Source organism: Grus americana, chromosome 7 (genome assembly GCF_028858705.1).
Source record: "Grus americana isolate bGruAme1 chromosome 7, bGruAme1.mat, whole genome shotgun sequence".
Lineage (NCBI taxonomy): Eukaryota > Metazoa > Chordata > Aves > Gruiformes > Gruidae > Grus > Grus americana.
In genome coordinates this window covers 34,767,823-34,795,172 of record NC_072858.1, presented here as the reverse complement: position 1 = coordinate 34,795,172, position 27,350 = coordinate 34,767,823, and the positions used below count along the sequence as shown (strand labels likewise).

The window sequence follows — 27,350 nt, the reverse complement described above, 5'->3', positions numbered from 1 at the left end:
AAAGCTGCTCTGTCGGTTCAGCTGGAACTGGCACAGCCGTGGGAGTGCTGCAGTCCTCGCCCCGCAAACCGCAGGGGAATCATCGCTAAACATACTTATTTGTGTGTGTCGTCGTATCAGCTGGTATTACAAATCTTAGGAACAGAGCTGTCAGCAGGGCATTCCCATGTGAAGTACCAGACCAGCCGGGTAAAATCTGTCTGCCCCCCAAGACTTGCACACCGATAAGACAGGCCCTGGAAGGGGAAGGAGGTTCAAGGCACAGCAGAGTGAAGGGTCTGAGGGCAGCAAGAAAATAATGCCCGCTCTGCAGTGCAGAGAGAGGGAATCAGTAAAATCTTGTCTCAGTGAGGAGAAAGTGAGAGAGTGGTGTGGGATTTGCATGGGGTGGGAAGGGAAAGAAGGGCAGGTAGAGACTTGAAACAGGTGAGAAGCCTGCGAGGGAAGAGGGGGCTGGAGCCGGCAGCGCAGAGGCGTTTCAGCCAAACCTCTAGGAAGTTCCCCAAGTGCTGGTGGGAGCCTTGCGGTGGCACTTGTGCAGCTGTCTCCTTGCTGCTGGCTTTCTGACATTTGCAAATAGTGTGGCATCAACAAACCCGCTTCATCTCTGGAATGGTTTCTCTTCCGATTAATCTGCAGGAGGAGCGGCACTGCTTTGCCCTTCTTGACCATTGCCAGGCTGCAGAAACCCCGCGTACAGCACTAGTGTTGAGCTACGGGTTACTCTCTGGGATTTCACCTGCTAAGGGACAAGCTACCTGATAAAACCAGGCTTGGGCAGTGGTCTTGAAGAAGAGAATAATTTTTAAATGAAGTGCTGTCCTCTGCTGTGTAGGCCCCAAAGGTTTTTTGGATGTCAAGTATCTCAGTGGAAATTTTAGAGTATGCATTAAAAATATCTAGATTTTGCTAGGCTCGAGCTTAAAATACACAGATCTTCATCAGTGCTGAGCAGGGTGGGACTGTTTGCTTGTCAGGACGGCAAAGGCATTCCCTCCCCTCTCCACCCCCTCACCCCCCCAGCTTGGGTGAGTGCAGAATTGACATTGCACAACTTCATGAGCAGTTGGAATTTGGGAAACGAGGTTTTTGACATGCTAAGGAAACAGTGTAATTCCTAAGGGTTTAGGGGTGAAAACCTGATGCTGGGTGTTTCTGAAGAGGACAGGCAGGAGTTGGTAGTCAGGTCACAACCAAGAAGCGTTTTTTCCTTTACCCTGTCCTCAGGACACGATCTGGGGGGCAGGAGATGGCGTCCATTTCTCTCAATAGTTACCTCCTAGCAGTAAGAAGTATTTAGAGAAAAAAGAAGTGCTTTTTCCCTCCCCCCTTCTGAACCTGCCCCTTTGTTCTTTTTATTTTTTTCCTTTTAAATATTTCCACCAGCAATTACTTTTCAGCGAGCGTGGCAAGTTGTGCCTGGCAGCGTGGGTGCAAGCTCCCGGCGTGTCTGCGTGGCCTGAGGAGCCAGGTCCTGCAGGGCAGGGCTGCTGCGGAGTCGGCGCCTGCGCGATGTTGTGCAAACGGCTGCGCAGCAGCAGCAGCATGCAGCAGCAGCGCCGGTGCAGCTGGTAAAAGGGTGGAATAACACATCAGTGTGCTGGATTAATGTCAGAGCCAAGTACAGGGAGAAGCGCCGGAGCACAGGCAGATGTGCGTTGTTGAAAGTGTGCCTCTTGCCAGAAGCTAACTTAGATAAGGCGAATACACTTAATTGCTCCCTACATAAAACGTATAAAGACGCCCTTTAGTCTGATAAGCCTGTGGTAACGACATCTCAAGGCCCACTCTTTTCTCAGGTATCTCTGCCAAAGAATAACCCCAAAATACTAATTACCAGTTTCTTCTTCTTGTTATTTTGGATAGGTGCAAAATTTTCACAGCTGCGTTCAAGTAACTGAAGACTTTGTGTCTCCAGAACATCTTGTACAGTCATTTCACTTAACGCAGGAGCTGAGGCTGTCAAAGGAAGAAATCAATTATGATGATAAACTGCAGGTAGGAAATGAATGCAGCTCTGGAAGCTGTTGGGAAGGCAGGGCATGCTCAGGCTCATTGACATGCGGAGCAGTGTGTGGAGCTACTTCCTCGCTGCTGTTCACACAGAATAACAATGAGCAGCAGCACGAATGCCAGGGGTGCGAATGACTCTCCCTTGAGTTGTTGGTTTTATTAATTTTGCATGATGTTTTAAAATGTGTAAAAAAAAGGTGTTTCCTTTTGCACTGGCTTGAGGTAGCCGTTGTTTTTTCCCCCGTCCATTAGTCTAAGGGCTTGGTCCTAAAGACAGTTGCTTTCAAGAGTTCCTTAGTCGTAGGCCTTACTAAACTGTGTCTGATGTTCTTGCAGGTTAAAAATATCTTGTATCATGCAGTTAAAGAAATGGTGAGAGCTTTGAAGATTCATGAAGGTGAAATGGAAGATATGGATGAAAACTAAGCACGCTCTGCTTTTTTTGTGTTAACATCAAATGAAGGTTATTTTTTCTAATCTATGAACAGTATGCACACTAATTTAAGCTTCACAAACCATCAGTGCCAAGAAAACATAGTCATCGCATTTACTTGTTAATGACACTGCAACGGTAGAGCTTCATATCACAGCCACTGTGATTACATGTTAGACTTGCAAACAATTAAGCAGCATTCTGCTGTCCTGTATTATAATGTACATGAAGTTTGTGAAATGTCAAAGATTTAAGATGATGTATTTATTTTTGGAAGAAAACCACAAAATTCTATGCTATATTGTTGATCAAATGTAAATGTGACTTGTACAGTTTGCTAAAATAATTCAGATATTTTTCACTACATTGAGACAGTTACTGTGAGAGTAGGACACAAAACACCAGCTATTGCCTGCATTTGGGATCTTGCTGAGTCCGCACAGCAGTCATGTCATAATCTGAAAATTACTGCCAAATAATTGTAAACTTTGTAAAATATAAAGTATATAAAGTAGATATTAAATACAGACACTTCAGTATTTTATTGAAGCTATTCAGTGTACAATTAAACGTTTTCAAAAGGTGTAATTTATTTAAAAATTGTCTCATTTTGGTAAAATTTATGTGAACTTTTAAAGCTAAATATTAAACTTAATATGCTATGTAAATATATACATATATACATTCAATGATGTATTTTTTTAAAACATTGGCTTGCTTTAATTTGTTAAAAGTGCAAGTGTTACACATGCTTTGTACATTGAAGTTGAAAGGGGTTTTACATTTTCCATTAAAATGACTTTATCAAACGTCGTCTCATCGTCTTCGGTTTTTTTACATTTGTGGCCGTGTGTGACGGCCGAAGCCGTTGGCAGTAAGGGAGACGCATCTCCCACGGGAATGCCTGGCGTGTTCTGCTGTGATTCCTGCGCACCACTCTGCCCTCTCCGGGTTTGAGACAAAACTGCGAGGGGAAGCGCGGGAGTACGGCTGGGATGGCTCAGCCAGAAAGAGCCTCTCCTGAAGAATCAATTCCAATGTCACTTGTGTTCTGTCTTTAATAATCCAAACACTTACTCTGGGTGAAGGGGGAAAGGAATTTCTGTAGAACATTTTGTTGTAGCATCGTGGCTTTTTACAATTAAGTAATACAGCAGAATAATGGATGTTTAAAAAAAAAAAAAAGGAAAAAGACTTGTATCTATTTTTATTTAATAATGATAAATATTAGTGGAGCAGAATTCCAGGTCTAGGAGTTAATTTGAAAAGTTAAAGTGTACATGGATTTAAACTACTAAAACTATTAAAACATGAAGTTTTTTATATTAAATGTTAGGTGCAGCTGTTAGCTAGCTTGTGACACCTCCAAAAGGGGATAGTAACTCCTGCTAACTGCTCCCAATCTGACCAAGTCTGACCTGGGTTTGGGTCACACACACAAAAAAGTGTATAAATTATCTTAAGACATGAAAGCGCTTCTAGTTCCAGCAGTGAAGTTCTTTATTTACTTGGTCTGAAAACTTGGAATTTGTTTGAAGTCACAAAGAAATCTGTAGGGGTTAATGTTCCTGTGCTTTGGCAGTGGATTCTCGACTTCGTACCCAGTTACAAGCCATGTCTTCCTATACGATGCGTGTAGCGCACAACTAGAGCGTGGCCTCAAGGTGCAAAACCTGCCAATGTACGTTTGCTTAATGGCAAGTGGGCTTTAGTCATGTATACTTTTTTTCCCCCTAAAGTTCAGCGTATGTAAATGAGTGAATTTTAAGTGTAAATATTCCCCCCAAGTTGAGTTTTGATGAGGAACTGTTAACATTTGTGATATTTCTTGGGGCTGTTGAAATCTGCATTCCTGCTGCAGATGGCAGTATCCCCCCCTCAGGCTCTTTCTACACAAAGAGCGGCTGTTCGGGCCTCGGTCGTGGGCTGTCGCCACAGCTCGCTCCTTGTGCTGGTGCGTCTTGGTAGTCAAATTGAAGGGGATGGGTTGGTTTCCCCTGGGTTACCATCGGAAAGTGTCCCATTGCTGGGTCTGTCCTGGCCAAAGCCTGGGGCTTCCTGCTCTGCCTCTTCTCAAAGGCGTTGTGGTGCTTTGCTGTGGGTGGCTGCGCAGCTGGCAGCACCCAGTGCTTCTAGGTCTGAGCTCTGGTAGCGACCAGTGGGCCCCTGGGGGGCACTGACAGCCGCCCCGTCACCCCGCAGCATTCACAGACCTGGGGAGGGATCCCCACCTGTGCCTGTGAGGTTGAAGAAGTTCTTGCCTCCTCCTCAGGTGGTCACCGAAGGGGTCGCTGAACAGAGGCTGGTTCGTGTTTCCAAGTTCTTCCTATTAACATTCTTCCTTTGTGACCTTTTTCCTGCCACCTTTGCTGATGAATCCTTAAGTGTGTGACAAAGTTGTTCATCTGCAAAAACCTGTGGGTGAAATGGATGGTGAAGCAGCCAGAATCCTCCCAAAGAAAAGCCTGAGAGATTGACAGGATTTTAAGACCAAAGGTCTCATTTTGGAGAAGGAATGCTGATGGGCTCAAGCTGCAGTGTTGCATGGCACGCTGCACAGGTGCTGGGGTAAGTACATCCTCGCTGCTTTTGTAGAAAGATAAATGTATCAATTTTAGTTTGAACTGGATAAATAGGATTGCACTCTAGTCACTATAGAGTTTAACTATCCACTTGATTTGTTTAGTAGTTTATCTATAGTAAATTGATACGGTAGTTACACCAGATGCATAGGTTTAAAATTTTGTGGTTAATGGGTATTTCCGATGGATTTGCAATGCGTAAAAACATGATCTGATGCATTTTGCAAATCGCTTTGGGAATTGGGAATTTGGAATTTGGGAATGGGAAGGGACAGCCTCATAACCTGCCCACAACAATGACAGTGTTTCCCAGTAACTAATGGGAGGTGAAGAAGCCAAAAGTGAGTGAACAAGGAAAACGTGGCACAAGCTTAGTGCAACAGGGAGTGCTGTAAAGCCTTTATTGTCATCAGCTCAAAAAGACTGCAAGTCACATGCTGCACGCATTAGCAGACCACAAGGGGTTGTTAAAGGTAGCAGTTATTCCAAATACCACTAAAAGAGGCCAAAAATTCTGGGGTTTTTAAGTACTTAGTGTGTACCAAATTCAGCTCATTCACTACCATGATTTCTGGCTCCGTCACGTTGAAGCAGAGCTCCCCGCTCCCCTACAGGAAATCAGAGCAGGAAGCCAGGCTGGCGTTGTGCTCGCTGCTGGTACGACCTGAGCTTTCCATTGCCCGTGCCCGAGACTAGACAAGGGGGTGTGGGGAAGTATTTCGTGTTCAGGTTAGTTTTTCCCTCTCGACCCTTTCCATGTTCTGCGAGGTGTTACTGGGCATGTTTTTCTCATCTTTCTTCTCTGAAGACTCTTTAGGAGGTTTTTCTGGTCTACAATCTCAATTATTTTAATATAGCCAAAAGTATTCGATGAGATCAGCTGAAGCTGTGTGAGTGCAGGAACACTCAACCCCTAGAACAAGGATATGAAGTACCGTGTCATCCTTTGCCACCTTCCTATTGAGACCAAGCTCTGCCTTGACCTGCTGTGCTCTCCATCAAACTCTTCCTCTCTTTCTGTCCTTTGAAAGCTCACGTCTCAAAGTCATCAAAACTGCAAGCTCCGCTCTCCGCCCCCTCCCTCCTTCCCTCCCCCCTTTCCAGCTCCGTATCCCCATCCACTGCACTGCCATACAGTGAATGACCACAGCAGTTTTCTTCCTATTGTAACTGCAGAGGTAACTAACAGAGAGTAAGTAATTAGCAAAGAATAAAGCACGGCTGCTATGACCTGAAGCATTTCAGCATGGCTGGCTGGCTGTGTATATGGTTTTGCAGAAAAAGAAGTTACTGGATTGCTGAAATTGCCAGCAGTGAAACCGGGGTCCCTGTTATGCGGGTCAGACGTAGAGGGTTGTAACAGTCCGATTTTAAAATCTATTTATTCTACTCTTCAGCTTCACGGAAATTGCTCAGATCTGTGTGTGTAAACTGAACCCCCATCTGATCAGCACTACATTCTCATGCTCTCTGACCTTTTCGGTAGGTGGTAATTTTGTTCGTACCCTCTCCCGTGACATCCTGTCAAGCCCTCTCCTGCTCTTGCAGCTGACAGCCTTCCCCACCCCGCGCCCATAACTGGGAATTTCCCTTCCTTCCTCCTTCCACAGCCACCATCGCCCTGTTCTGCTGCTTTCCCGTGCAGGATGTTTGTGCTCTCCCCCACATCCGCGCTGGACGAGCTGCCTCTCCCTGTTGAGGCTCCCTGACTAAGGCTTTGCTGTGCTTTCCCCTCCTAAGCCCCAGCTCTGCCTTGGTGTCAGCTCTCTGCTGTGCTCCTGCTTTCCACCTTTTGACTTGGGCTTTGTTCGCAGGAGTCCCGCTTTTCCTTCTCTGCCTTTGTGTTCCCATGATACGTGTGCCCTAGGAGGGCAGGGGAGCGCTCGGTGGCGTGGGGGCTCCTCCGGTGCAGTCCCTTTCTTTCCATCTCAGCAGGGCAACCTAGGAAACTCTGACCAAGGAGCAAATGATCTGTAGCGTTGTGCATTAGCAGCACACACAAACTAACCTCTGTACTTTTTTCATTTGTCCTCGTAGGTTTTGAAAAGGAAGTTACGATCTATATATAGCTAGTAGGAAAATGTTGCCTCACAGCAAATTGAAGATGTTTTACCTGATGTGTTGCGAGCAAACAGTTGTGTTTTAAACATGGGTCCTTCTAAAGCTAAGTGGTAGACCGTAGGATTTTTATTGTTATGTTTCAAAGTGAACATTTCTGGTACCTTCCAACCCTACCAACACAATATATTCTTGACACAGATGCCTCTTTCTTTTTCCAGTCCCTGGGCATGTGGTTTTATCGTACCTCTGTGCTTCCTTAGTGGAATTAAAGAGTTGCGTTTAGTAGCTCTGAGGCAGGAAATCCTGTATTTTCACAGCTCTAAAGATTTCATATTGTTTGATCTCAATAATACCTTAACTCCCGCAGCAAATGGGCCTGAGGGAACCCTTCAAATGATTACAAGACAAAAAGCCTGGGTAAGTTTAGGCTACTTCTGATAAAACAAACATGGGAGAGAAAGGAGAGGGGCGGGGGGGGGAAGATTGCCATAGCTCTGAGTCTTTAGGGAGCAATGAACTACTTTTTTATACAGTTGAACTCCACAGGCCACGTACTCAGGCAGAAAGGTCTGGCAAATACTGTCCAGCCTACACCTGATTTGTGGTAGCCACGCTACCACTCAGATGACTTTTGAACAGTTTGACTGATTGATTTCGGTTTTTACTGTGTTTTTAGTCCAGTTCAGTAAGGGATTTTATCAGCTGTTGTGACTGTACTGGCTTTCCTCCATCTGTTTCGCTAGCCTGCTTTCACAGAACCACACAACAGCCCAGGTTGGAAGAGACCACAAAAGACCATCAGGTCTAACCTTTCGTGGGAAAGGGAGCCGAGATGCAGTCCCCACCACTGAAAGCAGGGCAACAGGAATTGCAGGTGGCTAAAGAGCTGCTGCTGACAGGAGAGTAGGAAGGAGTTCAAGGCCAGAGCTCCTGAAAATGGAAATGCTCTTAGAGGAAGAGGTCACAAGATCCTCTTTTCCCTTTATATGAAACCAAAATGCAAACCCCAACACTTCTATATTTTGGGTTTAGCTGTCATTGTGAGTAGCAACTGGTGGTGCAGTCTGCAAATTTTCTTCTCAGGAGACCCCATGTTGCTTCCCAGCTACCTTTCTTTGGTTTCTCCTCCTGTGGAGATGCAGCCAGAGGTTTGGCAATTACAATTTCTTTTTGCAAAGCATATGTTGGCTGTATTCAACAGAGATAATATTTCTGTGTTCCAAGACAAGAGCGGTTGCTGTGGTAAAGCAAAGTCTATGAATAGAAGTCAGTGTCTGGACACATGTTTAAAATTGGTTCTTGGTGGGACACTTTGAAATAACGGACCACAGACGTTTTTAGTTCTGTCTAGCATAAAACAATATAGATCAGACTCACCGCCCATGGGAATCTTTGCACATGCTGTGCCAGGCTTTGGTTACACGCTGTGTGACTGCTGATAACTTACTGCTCTAGTTCATGCAAAATTGCTTACTTTCTGTATTCAGACACTGCGCCTTTTCCTTATTCTTGAAAGGCCTGGGGAACAAGCCGGTTAACACGACGATGGCAAGAGCAAGACAGCGGAAGGGAGGCTCCGCGTTGCAGCAGGAGCCGAGCAGGGCGCGGGGGTTCCACCAGGTGGCGGTCGGTGGCAGCCAAAGGCTCCATCCAGCAAGCGGCAACCGGCTGCGGGCCCGCCGGGGCGGGGCGGAGCGGCGGCAGGGCAGGGGCCCGGGCCTCCTGCGGCGGCTGCTCCGCTACCCACAGCGCTGGTCCCTCCGTCTGGTGGAGGGGAGAGAAGGAAATGCATCGCTATCGGTGGGAGGAAGGCAGCGTGGAAGAGGTGCATAAATAATGGCAACTAACCCAGGTGTTTGTCATGTCACGATGGTAGAACTCAAACAAGCTGAAAAGCAATGAGCATTTAAACCAGTTTTAAATTGGTGGGGTGTGAACTAATTGCTGACAGACATTGGAGAAGAATTTCCTTAGATTTATCACTATATATCTATAAAACTTGTCCTCTAGTGGTGAGTATTCCCTATGCAGCCTTTCTTTAAATGGGCTGTGTAATTGCTTAGCTCTGAATTCAGACTGAAGAATTCCTTACTTGAAAAAATTAAAACATTTAATCTGATTTCATAATAACGTAGCTTTTCCTTGAAATGTAAAGAATTGTATAAGGCAAAGTCGTTATTCAATGGCTTCTCAGCTGTAGGATGTTTTAGAAACACCCCGTGCTGCTGGTGAAAGGGGTGACCCTCCCTGCTCCCACATGCCTGTTTTTGTGCAGGCTTCATGCCTGGCTGACCGTGCTGCGGTGTGGGAGGGAGGGAGGGAGGGAGGGAAAGAGGCTGGCACTGCTAGGATCTCCTTTCAGCAGGCGCACGTGTGTTGTTCACTAGGCGGTGATCGGACTCTTTAGCTGGTATCGCCTGCTCCAGCTCTAGGATGGGCTCTGTATTACACAGAAATACTCCGCTTTCCACATCACCTTCACGGGGCTTGTGTGACATAAGCAGTAACGCTAGCAGTGCTTATACTGCACCTCAGTGCTCCTCGCCTATTAAAGAGAACGTGGCACCCATTCTCCTTTCTGCATCACTCACGGGAGTGGAAAACTCTTGTGCTAAGCCATGCTGCTCGGAGTTTGATTTCAGCAGCAGTCGTGTTGAGTAGGCAGACTGCAAGAACAAACAAACATTTGCACTGCAGGGGAAAGAAAAGTTTTAACAACGCTTTCACAAGTAGCAGTGTGGAGTTTTGCCCCTACTTGGCTATCTTCCTACAGAGAAGCAGCTTCCTTCGGATATGTTTTGTTTACGCAGCTATACATGAAGGGACAGTTTAGTTTTTAAAAACAGAAGGTAGAGCTTGCAATTCCCCTACCCCTCCCCCCCTTTGAAAAATCCAGACTCTTCAGTAGAGGTACCCAGGCTAAAAATTGCTTCCTTCTCCTATAGCTGCTGTTCACAGAGACAGGTAACATGTCTGTCTGTAGATAACAGCCCTGGGCTATCATCCGTGGCGGTGACATGAGCTAGTTGCTTAAATAATTTTATTTCCTTCTTGTGAGCGCATACCATTTTTTTTTGCCTTCCTTACATGAATAGAAACACTATGCTCCACTACCTTGTTAGCTGTACCAGCCAGGCACGTGACAGTGGAGAATGTAACTTGTCCTTTTGTGGGAGCAGTGAGCTGGGGCTGACCTGGAACAGGTTACCTCATCACAGCTGTTCTCTTGGGGCCACATGCTAAACTGCTCCAACTGAAAAATAACTTTTTTTTTTCCCCAGCAAGATTAGTTTCCTGTTACAATTCAGCACAGGGGACCTCCTCTAATGAACTTCTCTTACCTTTGTTTCCATAGGCTTTTCCTAGCCTCCAGTCCCTACTCTCCTTCAAGGAAGCACAGGAGACACCAGGTATACAGAGGTAAGGGGAGAATTTGCACAGCGGTAAGGTGTTCTTGTTGCACTTCCAAGTCTATTCTGGAAGAAAAAGGTACCCTTAGAAAGCAAGCTCACCTTGTAACAGAACAAGAATAACTTAAAATGAGGTAGCTTGCAACACTTAATACTTTTCATTAATCAGTAACAGCTACAGTTAACTAATGCCTCCACTACACACTGCAACACCCCCTGGGAAAGCCTGGGTTCAGGTAACACTCTAGTGCAGGCGCAGCGCTGGCTAACTCTCTGGGGCAGGGCTGAGCGTGAGGAGGGCTGCACTGCCCTCCTCACAAACCAAATCCCTGAATGGGTGTGCACAGCTCTCGCAGCACAGTCCGTTCAGCTCTGGGCAGCCTGTCCCCGAGCAAAACCATAGTGCTGCTTCCTCTGCCACTGCAGCGCTCCGTAGGTGTTAGAAGGCAGCTAGCAGCCAAGTCACTTCACGTATAGGCCAGGCCCTTGGAATTCATCCCCACTTTCCCATATTTGCTGAATGATGAACACAGAAGTTCAGCTGTATGTGTGTACTAACGCTGTTAGTATAAATCTTAATTTGTTTTTTATACCCTGCAACATTTGTAGAGATTTAACACACAGTTAGTGTCAAAACACCTTGGTTTTTATTTTCATATCCTTTTTGAATCAGGTTAAGCTGTAAACAATTTGTTTTTCAATCAAATACTGCCAGCTAGAATTACTTCCATTCATGCATCACTGAAAACAAAAAGGGTATTTTTTCTTAAGTATAGATTTTTCTTTTTTAAACAATGTCACTTTATACAGAAACCAATAGCTAGATTCGATGCACCCTGATTAGTTATGTAAACAGATAACCCAAAAAAACTCATCAACAGAACTAGTAAGTTGGTTCCTTCATAGAATGGAAATTAAAATCTCTCCTGACTTGAGGTTAACATGGTCAGGAGTATAGAACGTGGCACATAAATCCATCTAGGAGGTGTATAAATTGCACTGTATCTGAATTAACAAAGTTATGCATAATGAAATGCACAGTTTAAATTCATGCTAGAAAGCATTTTTCAATATGAAGTGGTAGCCAACTGGCAACCATAACAGTTAGGTTCTGCACCATCATTTATGGCATTATAGATAACTATTACATATAGCATACTTTAAAACCCTGAAGGATTGTGTTACTTGAAACATTCTCCAGGCAGTCATTTGGTTTGAAACATTGGGAGAAAGACTAAAGAGCTTGCCATCTTACACCAATTATGGTACCTTTAACTTTTATGAAGTAGATCAGATATGATGTGTATTTCACAGTAACAAAGTTGCTTTAATGCCTTTTCTCCAACAGTAGGATTGTGTTAGATGTTTCTGCCCTCAGATCACCGTTGTCTTGGTGGTTTTCCCTTTTCTTGACTTGGGGTAACTACACTGAACACTTTTTCCTGGTTTTTAGCTATTCATCAGTCCTTTCAGTATATCTTCGGAGAGTTCCAGCAGAGGGAGTTCAGGGGACGGGATGTCCAGAGGGGGAAGGCTGGGTATTGGAATGTCCTTTGCCTTCCCAGCACTTGTTGCAAACTTCTGCCAAGTTGCAGCTGAAGAAGCAGTTTCTGAGTGTTGCTGCAGACCCCACAACTCTGACTTCTCGACAAAGTCAGCATCTACATCCAACTCCTTGTCTACTGGAGATTTTTGGAGTCTAGCTCTTTCGGCTTTTAACTGCTTATTCTCTCTCCTTAATCTCTCATTTTCAGCCACAAGAAATTCTATGTGCTGTTTCAAATCTGCAATTTTGGTTGCCTGCTCTTCTATTATTGTTTTGTCATCTTTTGGAGCTTTACTCCCAATACAGGCTTCCACTGGCTCCTTTTTCTTCTGAAGCAGAAATAACAGTGTATCCGGGTCCCTGTCAAAGACACCCGGAATATCTTGTGCATGCTTCTCCGTGGAAGGGCTGTATTTCTGAGTAACAGGAACCAATAGGTTTTGATCATCAGAGTCTTCAGCAGATGGCTTATAAGAAGTCTGAAGATGTGCGGCTATTTCCTTGTCAGCATTCTGCTGGGCTTTCAGCTTTTCCTCCCTCTTTGCCCTTTTCCATCTCTCCTGGATGAGCAGTAACTGTTTCATGTGACTATCCCTTTGTAGTTCCAGTGATAGCTGAGCCTGAGTAAGAACAAGATTAAATGATTTAATCAGTGATCCCCAGTCCCACCTGAATATTCACACAAGTAAAGTTACATATATGTAAGTATTTACATAAACAGCATCACAGCATGCCCGAGGGAAGGGGAGGAGCTTTTGTTATTCAGATACTAATCCAACAAGAAGTGCTCTCTGCTTGTACAATGCAACAGATTCACATATGTCACCCAAATTCAGTGTAACTACTGCTGTCGTGAAGGAGCGAGTTAACTTTTCGTCTTTGTGTTTGGTTGTTTTTTTTGTTTTTAAGTCACTGACCAGGCTACAGTACCTCTGAGCAGAGGCATCAGGAGTTTAACTGACCTATGACAAACACCAAGAAGGAAGGGATTGACTTGCATGCACAGCTACGTAATACAAACCATTTGTATGCTTCTGTGATGGTATCTGTGTACACATATTGATAACACTCAACACTAAGCAGAGAAGTGCTCCAAGGCCAGATATGTTCCCATATTTAATGATGGGGTTGGCATGGGGGTTAACAACTCACAGGAACCACCTAGGTAAGAGGTTACCATTTTTTCAACAAGAATGACCCTTTGGAGGACAGACAGATGTCTGATCTCCAAGGGTTATTTGCTTTGATAATATTGGCTAAACTCAAAGCCTGCTGTTGGAAAAGTGCTGAGCAGACTATACAACTACATTCACAGATAGATTTCTGCAATGAGTAAGGAAAGGTTGTTCTGGAGATCCCCCAGTTAGGATGAATAAAACCAAAATTACAGACTGTAGATGAGATACTCAGCTTTGTGTCTCAGCAAAACAGCCTAAGTGCCTCACAGCAGAAGTTAAATATGAAACTAGGTTTATCACCTACTTGAAGATGCCTTGCAGACTAGAAACCATTGTTGGAGAACCCTTGGCTGGGTTAGTAGTTCTCGTCCCCACTCCAGGTAAACTTGGAAAAACTCTCAAGGAAGACTAGCGTCACTGCATTTCTAAAACTCCTGCTGCAGTTGCCATGGGTTCAGAAAACTATGCAGAGGCTAATGCCCAAGAGGGGTACGATCAGTCAGGGCACAATATGACACACAGGTACACAACAGAGCTATGGCTGATTCTGGCATCTGCTGCACTCACCTGCTCTGACTGGGTCAGCTTCATAGCGTCTGTAAGGTATGCTGCAGGAGAGAAAATTGATAAACACTTAGGACAGGGTTACAAAACCTGAATGTTTTCATAAAAGCTGAGAAAGGGCTTCAGACCTTCCATGTTCTGAATCCCCACTTAAAAGCAGTAGTCCAGAGGCAAAGTATTTACCAAGTTACAGTGGCTGGAAACACCTGCTGTTTTTCAAAAGTCTGGAAAAATTACTGTAAGATCATGTAATACATGCTACACCCTTGCCCTGGCATCCTGTTGGCTCAGGTTGTTCCAACTTTTTTTTCAGAGGAGGACAGTAGCTATTTCCAGAAAGTTCCAGAAGAACAACTTTCCCGTGAAGGGAAGAAACACAGCTAAGGACCAGGCTTAACATACAAGCATTGTCAGACAAAATGTGGTAAGTAAAATCCTCTCGCCCATGGCACACCAGCATTACGAAGTCATGCTTTTTAACTATATTCTTGATGAAGAGGTAGAGTCCGTAGTTCCCCACTCTTTTCATGAACTTCCCCTCCAAACCAGAAAAGGTGCTGGCTTACAGTAAGACCAGCACTTTAGACTTTGAGCATATCTTGCTAGTGCTGAAAATGACAAGATATAAGAAATTCTTAACCAAATTTGGAAGGATGTGAGATAATGGCATAGCCTCATCAGATGAGGAAAAGCAGTAAACATTCAATGCATTTCTGTGTTTTGTCTTGGTATATGAAGTGAGGGTAACTAAAGAGAAAACTCTGCACATTAGAATTTAACTGCTATCCCTCGTTGCTCTGAGTATTCATAAACACCAAGAAACTATCAGTTTCTCATTTTATGGGGTTTTCTAGTATTTATGAATAGAAAGTGACAATGCCTGGTATCTAGGTTATGATGTTCGGAGTAGCCACTTATTTTGTCTCCACACAAGCTCTGTCACTGGAAATGTCCTACTTGTTCCATCAATTAAGACCTCCTCTTTCTTCTTCTGCCAAGCAGTTGCCGCACTGTCAGCCAGCTGACAGACTCCAGCACAAATAATTAAGCGTGACTAGTTGAATGGACAGGTAAATGCCCAAAGTCTCACTTAGGAGAGGCTGTCAATTACAGTGTCAAGGCCTGCCATACAATCTGCTGTTTTGCTTCAGTTCTGGGAAAGCTGAACTCGTCACCTGTTCTTAGATGTCTTGATCCAGACATTAGGAAAGGGAAGTAAGTAAAGTTTTGTAAGCGAACATTTGTCTAAGTATTCCCTTTATCTAGAGAGAAAGCAGGTGACTTCAGCTATGAAAGCAGTGAGGAAAATACAAAGTGTAAAGCAAAACTGGCTTACAGCGTGTCCCCAACTGCAGTTTGTGCGTGGCACAAGGTGTTGGCTTCATCTTGAGTCAAGAACTGCCTTCACAGTGATAACCACCCCCAATCAAAACAACTTTGGAAACGTCTGGCTTTAGCTACTCATATTAGAGAAAAAGTTTCCAAAAGGGTGCTTGATCTGGACTGAAAAACAGATTCACATTCTAAGAATAAAAGGAATATTTTGCAAGTAACCAGATATTCTACTTACACGAAGCATGCAAATCTAAAAACTGATTTTAAGAGCTGGAATGTGAGAAATACCTACTCACCAGCAGCTTTTTTGTGACAAGAAATTGCTTCTTCATATTTTCCTGCTGCCAACAAACGGTCTGCTTTTCTGCTCTGCTGGTGTGCCTTAAAATAAAAAGAGCATTACAGGGTTAACCAACAAATAGTTATACTTGTTTTAAAAGTAACCAGTACATCTAAGAAACTGTACTGATTCCAATTCTCGAGCTTTTAGGCTCCTATTCCCTTCCAAGCTTTATAATTTAATTTCTTTTTTAATACTACCTTACAATAATCTGCACTGTACAGGTAAGAACTGAAGTTTGTTGATGCAGCAAAGATGGTATGTACACAACAAAATCCTTTTCAAACTGTTCCTCAGAAAGTACATGTTCTCCTTTACAGGCAGGCACTCATTGTAATTGTGTAAAAAGACCAGTAAAGTCATAAGAAGCTATGAGAAGTTATAAGTTCAGGACCAATTCAGGACCAATTTATCTGGCAGAGTGCAAGATATTTGAATTATGTTACAGCTTACAGCTGGTTTGACATTTTCTGCTGCCCCACACCCAAGAGACTTTGCCTCTTAGGTGAAGAAACTGCAAAAGATCTTTTTTTGTTTGCAGCTTACACCAATTAATGGAAGCAGCACAGCCATAGTTAAAGACATCAAAGTCACTTGTTTGCTGTACAACAGTTAAGTCTGTACTAGCACTTGTAAGCCACTAATGTAAACCACTAGGGTAGACTAAGGATGTTGCTGAAAGCAAGCAATTGATGCAAGTATTTGCATATGCTCAGTGAGAAACAGCATTGTATAACCAGCACTGCAACATTCATGAAAGCAAGTCTTTTTGTCATTACTACAAGACATGAATTTTATGGTCCTTTCTCCAAGACAAGCTATGTAATATGAAAGGCTACAACCACTAAATGGCACGGTAACTTGCCAGTTTCACAGACTACTCCTGACTGCTTTACTACATGTTGAGTTTGAAGTAAACAGACATCAAGTACCAGCCCCGACTGTGAAACAATACAAGACACTTAGGAATCTGAAACAAAGTGTTTGCCTCTTCCTTTGTTTTGTAAGATCACTGTTTCTCAAGACAGCCTTTACCAAATCTATACTGACTGAACCTGTAGGGGAAACAGAGCTGAAAGCCTGAAATCTGCCTCTCTAATTCTGTCTCTGACCCATACAAATTACTTATTCCCTCCCTTCACCCAAATAAATGCATAAAACATATCAGCCTTCAGATGTTTGATGAATTTAAGTCACTGATGCACTTCAAGCATGTTCCAGGATCAACATAAAAATGAGAGCATTTGTCCATATCCTAAGATGCTAGAACAGCTGGTTCCCTGGAGGCCTTATGGAATTACACTTTTCTCTGTCTCCTGCAGTCTTGGAAGAACCATTGAAGGTCAGATAATCCAAACAGGACGGTAACTTGATTCTATCAGGACTAACATGATACTTATACTAACATCCATTTAAAAAATAAGTTCCAAAATGCAAATCAATCTCTTTGTCATCTTTGTCCTCCAAATTGACATATCACCTACAGTGTTACAGTAAATTCAATTTTCTACCAGAATTTTAGCAGCTCTGATGCCACAGAAGAGAATGACTTCTACAGAAAACAATCTTTTGGGCAACAGCTGTTCTTAGGCAATCCCTAGCAGTTATATCACTGCATTTAGATACTTGGCTTTTCTAAAACTGATTGGAGTGTTCTAAAAAAAACAACACCAAACCCCCTCAATTCTCCACAATGAATATTTCAGTTATATTCTTTTTCCTTGTCTTCATTCAATCCTCATAGCATTGTCAGCATTCCCTGTTTCTCCTGCCCTGAGGTTAAATAATCTCAGAAGAGGAAGTGTTTTTCTATTGGAAAATCATCTATTTTATGGCCTTTTTCTATAGACTCCTACAAATGACATATGCTAGAAAGATAAACTTATTTCCCACAGGAATGAACAAACAGGATCAGCTCATATAGTGCCATCTCCTCGGTTATTCATGGCAGCTCATCCAGTAACAGATTAGCTGTGTCATGGACATAAAACCACCTGAGCTAGCTCCTTGCAAAACAATTTTTCAATAAATTAGTATTGATACAACTACTTTTGCAAACTGCATGGGCAGGTCTAAAAAAAGCCAGGGAAAGAGGAAACAGGGTAGCTAGAGACAGAAGAGTTAAGAGAGCAATTCAGGAAGCCAAGGGCCTGGTTCCATTTATTAGTTTCTACATGTAAGAATTTGAGTCTGATTGCTTTCAAAGGTTATTTTCATATGTTTTAAACTACTGGAGCATGATCTTACTCAAATCACTTAAGCACATGCAGAACATCTGAGGACAGTCAGTTGTTATTTGATTAAGCAATTAAATTATTTCCATTCTCAATTAACTCCCAGTGAAGCTGAAGGGAGTCTGAAGAAGTTGGGCTAGACCATGAATAAAATTAGGAAAACAACAGTCCAGAGATGCTAGCAAAAAGAAAAGCTAGTTTTTTTCTGATTACAAGGTAAAAATGTCTTTCTTCCTGTTACATCAAAATATATAGATGTCAGGCCATTTTACTCTGATGCAGAGCAGCAGAATTCCCCAATGGAAACAAGAGGAACCCCAGGGGAGAAAAAAAAAAATTAAAAATCAATGTTTCAGCACATGTGAGAAAGCTAGGTGTTTTACAGTCAGTCATGGGGGAGGAATTCCTCATTTTGTACGCTTTCCTGCCAGTTTGACAAGGAACTATTTACTCATTTATTCCACCCTGTAAGTGTTTGTTCCAATTAGTTGATTGTGCAAGGACCAAGGAATTTCTCCCATTTTCTTGGTAGATTAGTCATCACCGGCAATTTGAAGAAATTAGTGGAGCTGTTTCCTAGCAGCAAGTGATGAAGCTGCAACAGAAGTACTTGCATGCTTAATAGCCACATATCACGGATAAGCTTCTACATCTTGTCTAGTCTGCTGATTTATTCTTAGTGCTCAGTTATGCTTAGCGACACAGCACCCAACCGTTGTTAGCAAATGTATTTTGAACTCAGAGTAGCCTGTATCCCACTATAAACCTGGGAATAGGAGAATTGGTCCTATATCATAAAGTGAAAAAAATGGCTCTCAAGTTTATCCCTGGTCTGATGTCATGCTAGAGGAAGGTTTTTACACCAACAATTCTGGAGCTGCTACACTGGTTCTCAACAGATTCAAGGAGGATTGCTTTGACTTTGGTCCTGCTGCTGTGATGATTACAGAAACAGCTGCTGCATAACTGCAGTGGGTTTATATATATATATGACTTCTCCTTCCTCTTCCAGTTGCAGTGCTGGAAATAAATGTAGGATGTGGTGTAATAATAATTATAATTTTTTAACAAGCTATGGAATTGAAGGGGGGAAGCAGTTCGACAACTACTTCCAGATGTCCCTCCCAATCCAGACGAACAGGAATTCCCAGTAGGCAAATGGACAGGTGTAACAACTTGACTCTCCTAACAGGAAGCAGGTGTGAGCAATGGATGACCAAGCTAAAAAGCTTCCTCAAGTTGCTCCAACATATTTGTTTCTTAAGGAATTTGTGTGTGTCTTATTGTGTCATCTCAACCACTCTGGATCAACTGCAGAAGCAGGTAAGCAAGACAGCTTTCCTCAAACTTTCCAGCTGTAGTGAGATGTTAAGGGATGATGATGCCTGCATTTGTAAATTTGTACTGCTATTCCAAAGAAATGGTCCTATTTGGTTCTCCACCCAACTAACCCAAATCATTGCCTATGTAATCTCTGAGCAACAGAATCAAAAAATAATCAAACGATGCTGTAAAGCAGCAATGCAGGTCTCTTCTTTGCCTAGAGCTTTCTTTAGCAGCCCAAAAATTAACACCCAACTTTTTTTTTTCCCCAATAGAAACTAGACAATAATGTGACTGTGGGCCGCGAGAAATGAAGCCATAAGGCCCACTTGCCAGAGTTTTTGCTGCTCCCTCAAATAAAAAGTTACTTTTCTTTCTAGAGACTGTGCACCATTACAACTTAAAGGATTACCACCATATGATCCCAGCTTAGGCTGGGGGTGAAAAACAAAAAAAGGCTGCTGCTTTTCCCCTATGATTCCAGTTGACGGCTAGCTATTAGAGAACAAGGAATAACAGGAAAAAACCTGCTCAATCCTACAATATTTTTAAAAGATAGATGTAGTACTACCCATTTTCAAATAGGGTAAATCTGCTACCCTCTCCTAAGAGCAGTAATTTGTAACAGTTCTCCTGTAGCTGAGATAGCTAGCCTTGTGTATGTTTTGTTTTCCTTTGTTCGCCTAATGGGGACAGCTCTTCACTGGACAAAGCCTTGCACAACGTGTTAAGCTTACAGCCTTCTCTGGTCATTGTAAGGCACTCTCTAGAAATTGATATATTTTAATAGGATTATGAAGCACAGATTACAGTGTCTGTCTTACTAATGAAGTTACAAATGAAGGCAGGAAAATCCAGCTACTAAAATGATGGGGCCTGAGGAAAGCTAACTGCAAAGAAGTTCTGTCTAATATAACAGTTTGTAAATATCTTAAGTGAAACCACTGTTTGCTGGTAACATCATCTATTTTATGCTATGGACTGTGGATACCAGTAATCTTTGCCACAAAGGCTCAATACCGATGCTCTCTTACTGCTGAAAGCAAAGATGAAGGTATTTTTTTGAGAAATGAGGGATCTATTTGGGAATTTGTTTCCTTAAGGTTTTACAGGGCTGTTTTTCTAAGAATGTATTTGGGAGAAAGGAAGAGTCAGAAAGTCCACATTGCATTGCCTCCGTGTTGTACAAAAGAGCGCTAAGTATCTCTTCCGCGTGGATGTTTACAGCAGCAGGCTACAAAGGGTGGGATGAGGTGGTGCACCACTGTTCCTCCTACCCCACCAACACGCTGGCAGTGCTACTCGCACGCAGAGGTCTCTTTCAAACCCATGCTTACCAGGAAATAGTGAAGTTAGAAAGGTTTGAATGCATATGTGTGCATATGCATTGAAAAATGGAATGAAGAGAGAATACGAGTGGAAAACTTGACCTGAGAGGTCCAAGAATAAACTACAGCCATCCATTTTTTTAAAAAATTAAAAAAGTGCAATCACGATGAATAAAACTCAGGATAACTATGGAAAACGCTTGTATTTACAGGCAGTTACACTAAAAGTGAAAATAATAATAAATAGTTGTACTGTAACTTATGTTGAATAATAGGAATATATTTGCCATTAAGCCTAAAGAAATGGTAATGTGTAGCTTTATCGACAGAAGCAAGCCCTCTTAAAAGTATTCCTTCTGTTCTGTAGAGAAAGATAGAGTTGACTGAAGGAGGAGCAAAAAAAATGACAGAACCCATTATGGCTGCTCAACCAATACCACTAGCCACATTAGCTCAATTTTCTGTCTTTGAAAGCCTGTACTTAGCAAGGTTGACAGAACAATGACTCAACTGTAAATTACAGGTTAGTATGACTATAGAGCAAAACAAGTATGTGAAACTCATGAGAATGTAGTCTCAATATTAACAGACTCCTCACTCACTTTGTATTGAACTGTAAAGATGCTGAAGTTCAACTTGCTTGTAAGCAATAGTATTAGAATTTAAATAGATGGGCAGACAAGCATCCAGTTGTTTAGCCAACCAACATTAATTCACTGAATAGCTCTAACTGACTACACGTGTGTTCCCAACCTATTCCAAATTTAAGATAAAATGGTTAGTCTGTGTTCCTCACCATGCAAATGCAATTAAGAGATCTGGAATGAAACCAACTCACATTCACACTGCTCAGGTTAGGTGGAGTCTTCAAAACCCCATACAGGCATAGCTGCAGCTCTTTTCTGGATCACCTGCAACTTCATTAAGGTGTGGTATCCTTTTACCTAATGCATAGTCAAATTAACCTAATTCTTTTCTGTTTTATCTATTTAGTATGATAAAAGCACTAAATGCTTCAACTTGCTTGTCAGGGCCATTCCATATACCTACAGTTCTCCAAAAGCTTTGGTAATGCTTTTCCTGTCCCCGTGTACAGTGCTGCAGCTGGTACTACACAAGTCTTCCTACCTGGAGGTTATGAGCTAAATGAGAACAGTCCCACTGCCTTGATAATACACAAAACCAATCTGGGCTCTTATACGTAACCCTAAACAGCATGGCTCAAGCTGTTACAGCAACTGAGCTACTCCTCAATAGGGATAACTCAATCATCACAACAAATGGTCCAGTAAACAGACTATTCCAGGAGGAACAATTTCAAACAAGTGGGGCAGAAAGGCTTCAGCCACAACTTCAAACTGCTGCCTCCCCAGGGCTCTATGAGATGGCCTCATTTGGGTCTTTAAACTGTTAGGCACGCTTACTCAGAGCTGAACTGCATGGCTCAATGATATGCGCATAATGCCAGGTGATGCAGCAGAAAGGCCCTGCTGGTAGGTACCCAAACAGCAGTGAGGAAATAGTGCTTCTGTCAACCACCCATAGCTTAGCTAATTATGTTCTTGACTAGAAGCTACTGAAAGTTGTTATATGTAGAACATGGAACAGTTTTGTGTTGTGGTTTAATAGTAGTAACATGACTGAATACAGCATTGTTGAGCTTTTACAAGGAGGCTATTACTGGGTATTCAGCTGAGTATCTGATGCATCATCTCCATACCTGCAACTGCTTTACTCATACAGATATGCTGCTGCCTCTGTGGGTTTACACCTTACGTTTCCCTTGGCTGAAGTGAGTGGCCCCATATAGATCATGTTGTTACTGGAAAAACCAAGACAAGGCTTCCACCACTGTAGTAAAATCAGACTTTGTATCAGACATGTCTATATAATGATACTTCCACTTTTATTACCTAAAAGCTTTAGGTAATTTAGGTATTCTTTGAGTTCAGAAGAGAGTACATCTGCCTTTTAAATTTTATTTTAGATTGGAAGAGCAAGTATAGCAGCTTTCAGGTTAAGATTAAAAAAAAAAAAAATCAAAGAAACCAAACTGGATTCAGTAAATGTTTCTATAGATTAACATAATATTCCTGTTTTTCCAATGAAAATGAGGTGCAGGCTGGCATTAAGTCTCAAACACCTTGGCCTGTGTGGTTTAAATCCTTTGGACTCTAGTCAACCTTTGTAGATGCTTTCTATTTTCTCCTCCTACTCTTCCATATTGCATATTTATTTTGCTTGTTGTTTTGCCCTTGTGTGGATATAGTATCCACCTCACTTCTAAACCATTTCTTCAAGTAGACCACTGATCGGCTTGCACCGGAATGGTTGCTACCAATGTCTTACAACATTAATATTAAAAGCTTCCATTATATGAGATTCTTGCAATATACATTTCGTTGTGGTGTTCTCACTCCAGCCACTGCTCCATGCTTTCTGTTTTTCATCAAAACAACAACTGTTCAAGCTGGATCCTTTACACCTCAAGAAACTTATAGGCAATAGATATTCACCAGTTTTTTTGGATTGTATCTTATTATAAACCATACAAAGTGCTATTGCCTTGTAGGAAGAACACAAGGTAGAGGTGGTATGGCTCCTTAGCACACATCCTACAGGAAGATACTGAGGTATTAAAGTAGAAGCTGCAATGTGTCTGGGTGTTGGACCAAGATTCCTTTTTAGTCTCTTCTGGAGGTTGATACTGTTTGCCTCATTTTTACTGCATTACTTCCAAGCTTCTGTTGGTCAGCAGTGTGCTATTGTGCTTCTTGAGTATGGAAAATCTTCACAGGTGTCCAGCTGATAGCTTTTGCTCTTATACCTAAGGTTAAAATTATTGCTGGATGTGAGATCAGGATTCTTTGCATAAACCAGATGGTGGTAAGAATTGGCCCTATAGTTAAGAGCTTTTCTGTGCCACCTACCGCATTTTTTTTTTCCACAGAGCATCTTTTCTTATGAGACTTATTTTCATGCTTTTGCAGTAAAAGTTTTAATCTGTTAAATAATGTTGAGAGATGTTTTAGTTTATGGCACTGGATTATGTGCGAAACAAGTGTTCAGCTGGACTAGGTATCTGCTATATGGTTGCCTGCAGGTGCAGGGACTGCGCTTGGTCCATACCAGTCTTAAGTTCCACAGCACAACCTAAATATTTTATTTGTAGGGTTGAAGAACTGGCTTCCTTATAAGTAAAAGCATAAGGAACAGGGCTTTACCCCATTCTTTCAATATTAGATGATGTTTCTCATCTGCAAAGCGTACAGTATGCTAAGGGGGGAGAGGGAAGGAGGGAAAAGGGCAAGAGGAAGAGACAAAATGAATGCTCAAGTATCAGAGCTGCCGCAAAATACTTTCCCATGGCTCTAACAACCCAGACAATGGCAACAGATTTGGGAAAAGTTGTTTCAATTTATTCCTCAATGAAGTATCACTGGATACAATGAATACCTTGAGGACAACTCAATGGTAAAAATCAAATCAGCAGTTAGTATTGTAGCACAAGTCCTAGAAAGGTTAAAAGAAGGAAAGATGGGATTAGACTTGGCATGATTATTTGTTAAACATGCAACAATGATACAGAAGGGGGGTGTGTGTGTGTATATATATAAAAAAAACACTTTAAAAGGGGAAAAAAAAGGGGTCTGAAAAACTAAAGCCCAGATTCTAAAAAGATAGGCATGTTTCTCATTGAAGTCATTAGACTTGAAGGTCAACAATTAAAACTTCCATTAAACAAAACCCACTGTATTATAGATTATTAAAAAAACACACCACACAAAAACCCAACAGATCTGGAAAGCAAATCAGTATTTCTAGTGCCATCTAGAGAAGTAAATCGGTGACTTAGAGAAAACAAAAGGTAATTAAACTTAAGAAAAAGAAATAGCATTGATAACTTAATGCCTTAAGATCCAGATGCATAAAGATAAAATATTATTTTGAGGGAAATATATCTTTCAGAAGGTAGAAAAAGAATATAATCAAAGTCAGCAGAATACAACAAGGTATGGCACACCACCTGTAATTAGGAAAGCTAAGCAAATAGTCAAATATATAAACAATAACTGAAACTGAAAGTCACCAATACAAGTGATTAAGTGCAGTTGGTGTGCTACATGTTGTCAGAGAAATGGAGACATTAGGATATGCAAAAACTACTAAGGATTTTTTTTTTTTTTTTTTTTGAGATCAGCTTCCCCAGGAAAATAAGGACAGCATCCATGGTTTCCAGTAACTAAGACTAGATGCTCAAATACACACCTAATGAACAAGTTTTACAGGACAAAGCACCATCCAAGAACTATAGCAAATTCTAATGAAAAGCCGTAACTAAAGAAAAATCAATTTCACAAAAATTAGCAAGCCATGATATACTGCAAGAAGAAAAATGTCTTGTACTTAAGTCACTGATAGCAGATAAATAAGCCTAATGATTAGTGTATCTAAAACCATTTTGTAGTTTAGGGGTTTGTTTTCACCTCCTCTCCGATGGTTTGGCATCTTTGGAAAAGGTTGTGCTTTTCCAATCCACAAGAGCTAGACTTAGGTAAGAGAAGAGATTTATAAGAGAAGCAAGTATAATATGTGACATTGGATAGTATCAAAAACTTAAATCAGCATTCTTGTATTGGGGGTTGGCAGCTTCCCTGAATGTTGTTGCAAATCTCAAACTAAGTGTGGAGAGGGACTGTGAATAGGAGAGCTCTGCAAAACTCTAGTTACTCCTGTTCACATCCTTGTAAAAAATGCAGGCATGTTCTAACTATGGTTCTGTACCCATTCAAGCTCTTGTCATGGAAGTTTTCATGGTGCTTGACACAACCTGAAAAGACAGGTCACTTTCCTATATAAGATGATCCATGACTATATTGTGCAGTAGTTTCAAGAAAACTTGGGGGTTTTGTTTTATTTCAGGATACTGTTTAAAAGGCACATGCACAGGTGACTTCATAATTTTCTGTACAAAACTACATAAAGCAACTTTTTTCCTGTATCATCCATTACGCAGAATTGTCTTGATCTTATTGTTAGCCTGGTCCTAGACAGGTGTGGTAACTGCACACTCCTTTCATGGTCAGAGGACAATCAACCAGGCTTTAGTCATATTCTTGTCACCTCTACAATCCTTAATAGGTGGTCTCAGTAAGAAACACTACTGACTGGTGATATCTGCACTGCCACAAAGTTGCTACTTTCAGCCATTTACTAGTAAATATTCAATTCTAATTTTCTCCTTAGAAGCTTATGCACTAGATCTATTTTTAAAAAGGCTTTTACAGTGTTTGTGAAATAGCTGTAGCTTATCCCTCCTGTGTTACTGTGCTACAAGTTTGTCTGACTTTAAACCCATCATATCAACAAGAGCTTTCTACTTGTTGTTGTGCCTTTTTTTTCCAATCAGGCCTCCAGTATACAGACTAAAAAGTCTGAGGTGGCGTGATGCAGACATACCCAGAGTGGTTCTGCACCATTGGTTCAGATCTAAATAGACCATCTTCCTGCTACACTGTCAGCCCTAATTCCATGGGTGGTCTGCAATGCCAATTTTACAAGCCTTTCTGAAACTAGAGAGCGCAATCCAGAAATACCTGACTACCTCTGTATGGAGCAGGCAAGGGTTTGTCAGGGCTGACACCAAGCTGGAGCAAATAAGCGTTTATTGAAAACTGACACAAGTCTCCAAGGTTTGCATTGCAATGTCTAAATAATTTCTGGATCAAACTCATTCTGGAAGCACTACAGCTGTATTCCTGGTATGCTGTTCCTGGCTAATTGGACTGCTGGACCAAAGCTATTTTTCTAAGAGAATGCTCTCTGTATCACCACCTCTGAGGCATAGTCAAGATACAGCTTTGACAAAACCCATAAGGCAACAGAGAATTAACTGTTCTTGACCCTAGATCTTATTGATGTGACAGAAACCTACCAATTTAGGCTGTTTAAAATCTGATTAGCTTTTACAAAGATGCATTTTTCAGACAGCTGTGTTTTGGTTAAAGTTCCTTAGAGGTTTAGTTTAATTAGAGTAACTACTGATTTAAAACTTTTAAAGTATTTCACCTTCTGAAATTAAGAGGCACCTAGCATGTAGTGGGCCCTGATAAGACTCTAAAACTTTCTGAAGTCACGTAGATGTGGCCTGCGTCATCTAAAGCTTTTTTTCAGTAACTTCCCTCATCCCTTGCGTTTGCAACTCGGGCCAGACTTAACACCCCCACTCCCCCAGATTTAAACACGCCGCTACACGCACCCCTGCGCTGTTTCCTCTGGCGGTGCTGCCAGGTGCCCCCGGGCAGGGAGCAGCCCAGCTCCCGCCGTGTGCCGCGCCAGCCGCGGGCCCTGCACCACCTCCCGTACAGCAGTGGGGCAGCGCGGCCCAGCCATCGCTTCACCCGCCTCTCGGCCACCGGACCGGGCTGTGGCGAGCCCAGCGCCCTCCCCCCCCCGCTTCCTCAGGAGCCGCCTCAAGTCCGGGACAGCCGCTCGGCCCCGCTCCCCTCCAGACAGGCCAGCGCCCGGTGCCGCCGCGGCAGGGCCTGGCACAAGCCCTGAACAGGTGCTGGGGGGGGGTGGGGGGGGTGGTGGTGCGGGTGTGAGAAACGCGGTGAGGGCCCTATGTACCGTTCAAGTCGCACTTCTCCGTCCGGTTACCCACCGGTAAGAGGGGAGGGGTGCCACCCTCTCCCCGCCACGGGCGCTCGCCGCCGCCTGAGGGCCGAGAGCGGCGGCAGGATCGGCTGACAGGACGTCCCCGTCCCGTTCCCCCCCACCCCGCGGCCGCGCGCTCACCAGGTTGAGGGGCCCCTCCATCACTTCCATGGACGGCGGGGGCTGCGGGCACATGGGCGCGGAGGCGGCCTGCTCGCCGCTCCCGGTGCCGCCGGCCCCCACCGCCCGGTCCGGCTACCGGCTGCCCTCCTCCCGCGTCCCCGCCCCGGCGGGTTGTAAACACGGCGGCCGCTTCCGCCCGGCCCGTACCGGGCGGCGCCTCGCG

The 27,350-nt window shown here is 42.9% G+C and overlaps 2 protein-coding genes across 11 annotated transcripts in view; one reads left to right on the top strand and one right to left on the bottom strand.

The window, feature by feature from the left end:
- JMJD1C (jumonji domain containing 1C) overlaps positions 1 to 3,092 on the top strand; it is a 167,277-nt gene extending 164,185 nt beyond the window's left edge. For all 9 annotated transcript variants that reach the window (XM_054831596.1, XM_054831597.1, XM_054831595.1 and 6 more), the window contains 2 exons: positions 1,867 to 1,998; positions 2,350 to 3,092. In XM_054831596.1, the coding sequence (XP_054687571.1) occupies positions 1,867 to 1,998; positions 2,350 to 2,439 (222 nt within the window). In that variant the 3' untranslated portion in view covers positions 2,440 to 3,092. The remainder of the gene's footprint in view (positions 1 to 1,866; positions 1,999 to 2,349) is intronic.
- Positions 2,972 to 27,350, bottom strand: NRBF2 (nuclear receptor binding factor 2). 2 transcript variants are annotated; one of them, XR_008577862.1, is made up of 6 exons: positions 27,146 to 27,350; positions 15,419 to 15,503; positions 13,791 to 13,831; positions 11,769 to 12,665; positions 10,431 to 10,565; positions 2,972 to 4,861 (listed from the first exon to the last, which is right to left on the bottom strand). XR_008577862.1 is itself a non-coding variant. In XM_054831606.1 (4 exons), the coding sequence occupies exons 1-4, from the start codon at positions 27,197 to 27,199 to the stop codon at positions 11,949 to 11,951; spliced, it is 897 nt and encodes a 298-aa protein (XP_054687581.1). In that variant the 5' UTR covers positions 27,200 to 27,350; the 3' UTR covers positions 11,127 to 11,948. The 2 variants fall into 2 exon arrangements, 1 of the variants encoding a protein (XP_054687581.1); XM_054831606.1 differs by lacking the exons at positions 2,972 to 4,861; positions 10,431 to 10,565 and having other exon boundaries at positions 11,127 to 12,665.

Coding starts and splice junctions, on each gene's coding strand:
- NRBF2 (XM_054831606.1), bottom strand. CDS start 27,199: ATGTGCCCGCAGCCCCCGCCGTCCATGGAAGTGATGGAGGGGCCCCTC. Junction 15,504..27,145: donor TGGAGGGGCCCCTCAACCTG/GTGAGCGCGCGG, acceptor TTTTATTTTAAG/GCACACCAGCAGAGCAGAAA. Junction 13,832..15,418: donor TTGTCACAAAAAAGCTGCTG/GTGAGTAGGTAT, acceptor TCTCTCCTGCAG/CATACCTTACAGACGCTATG.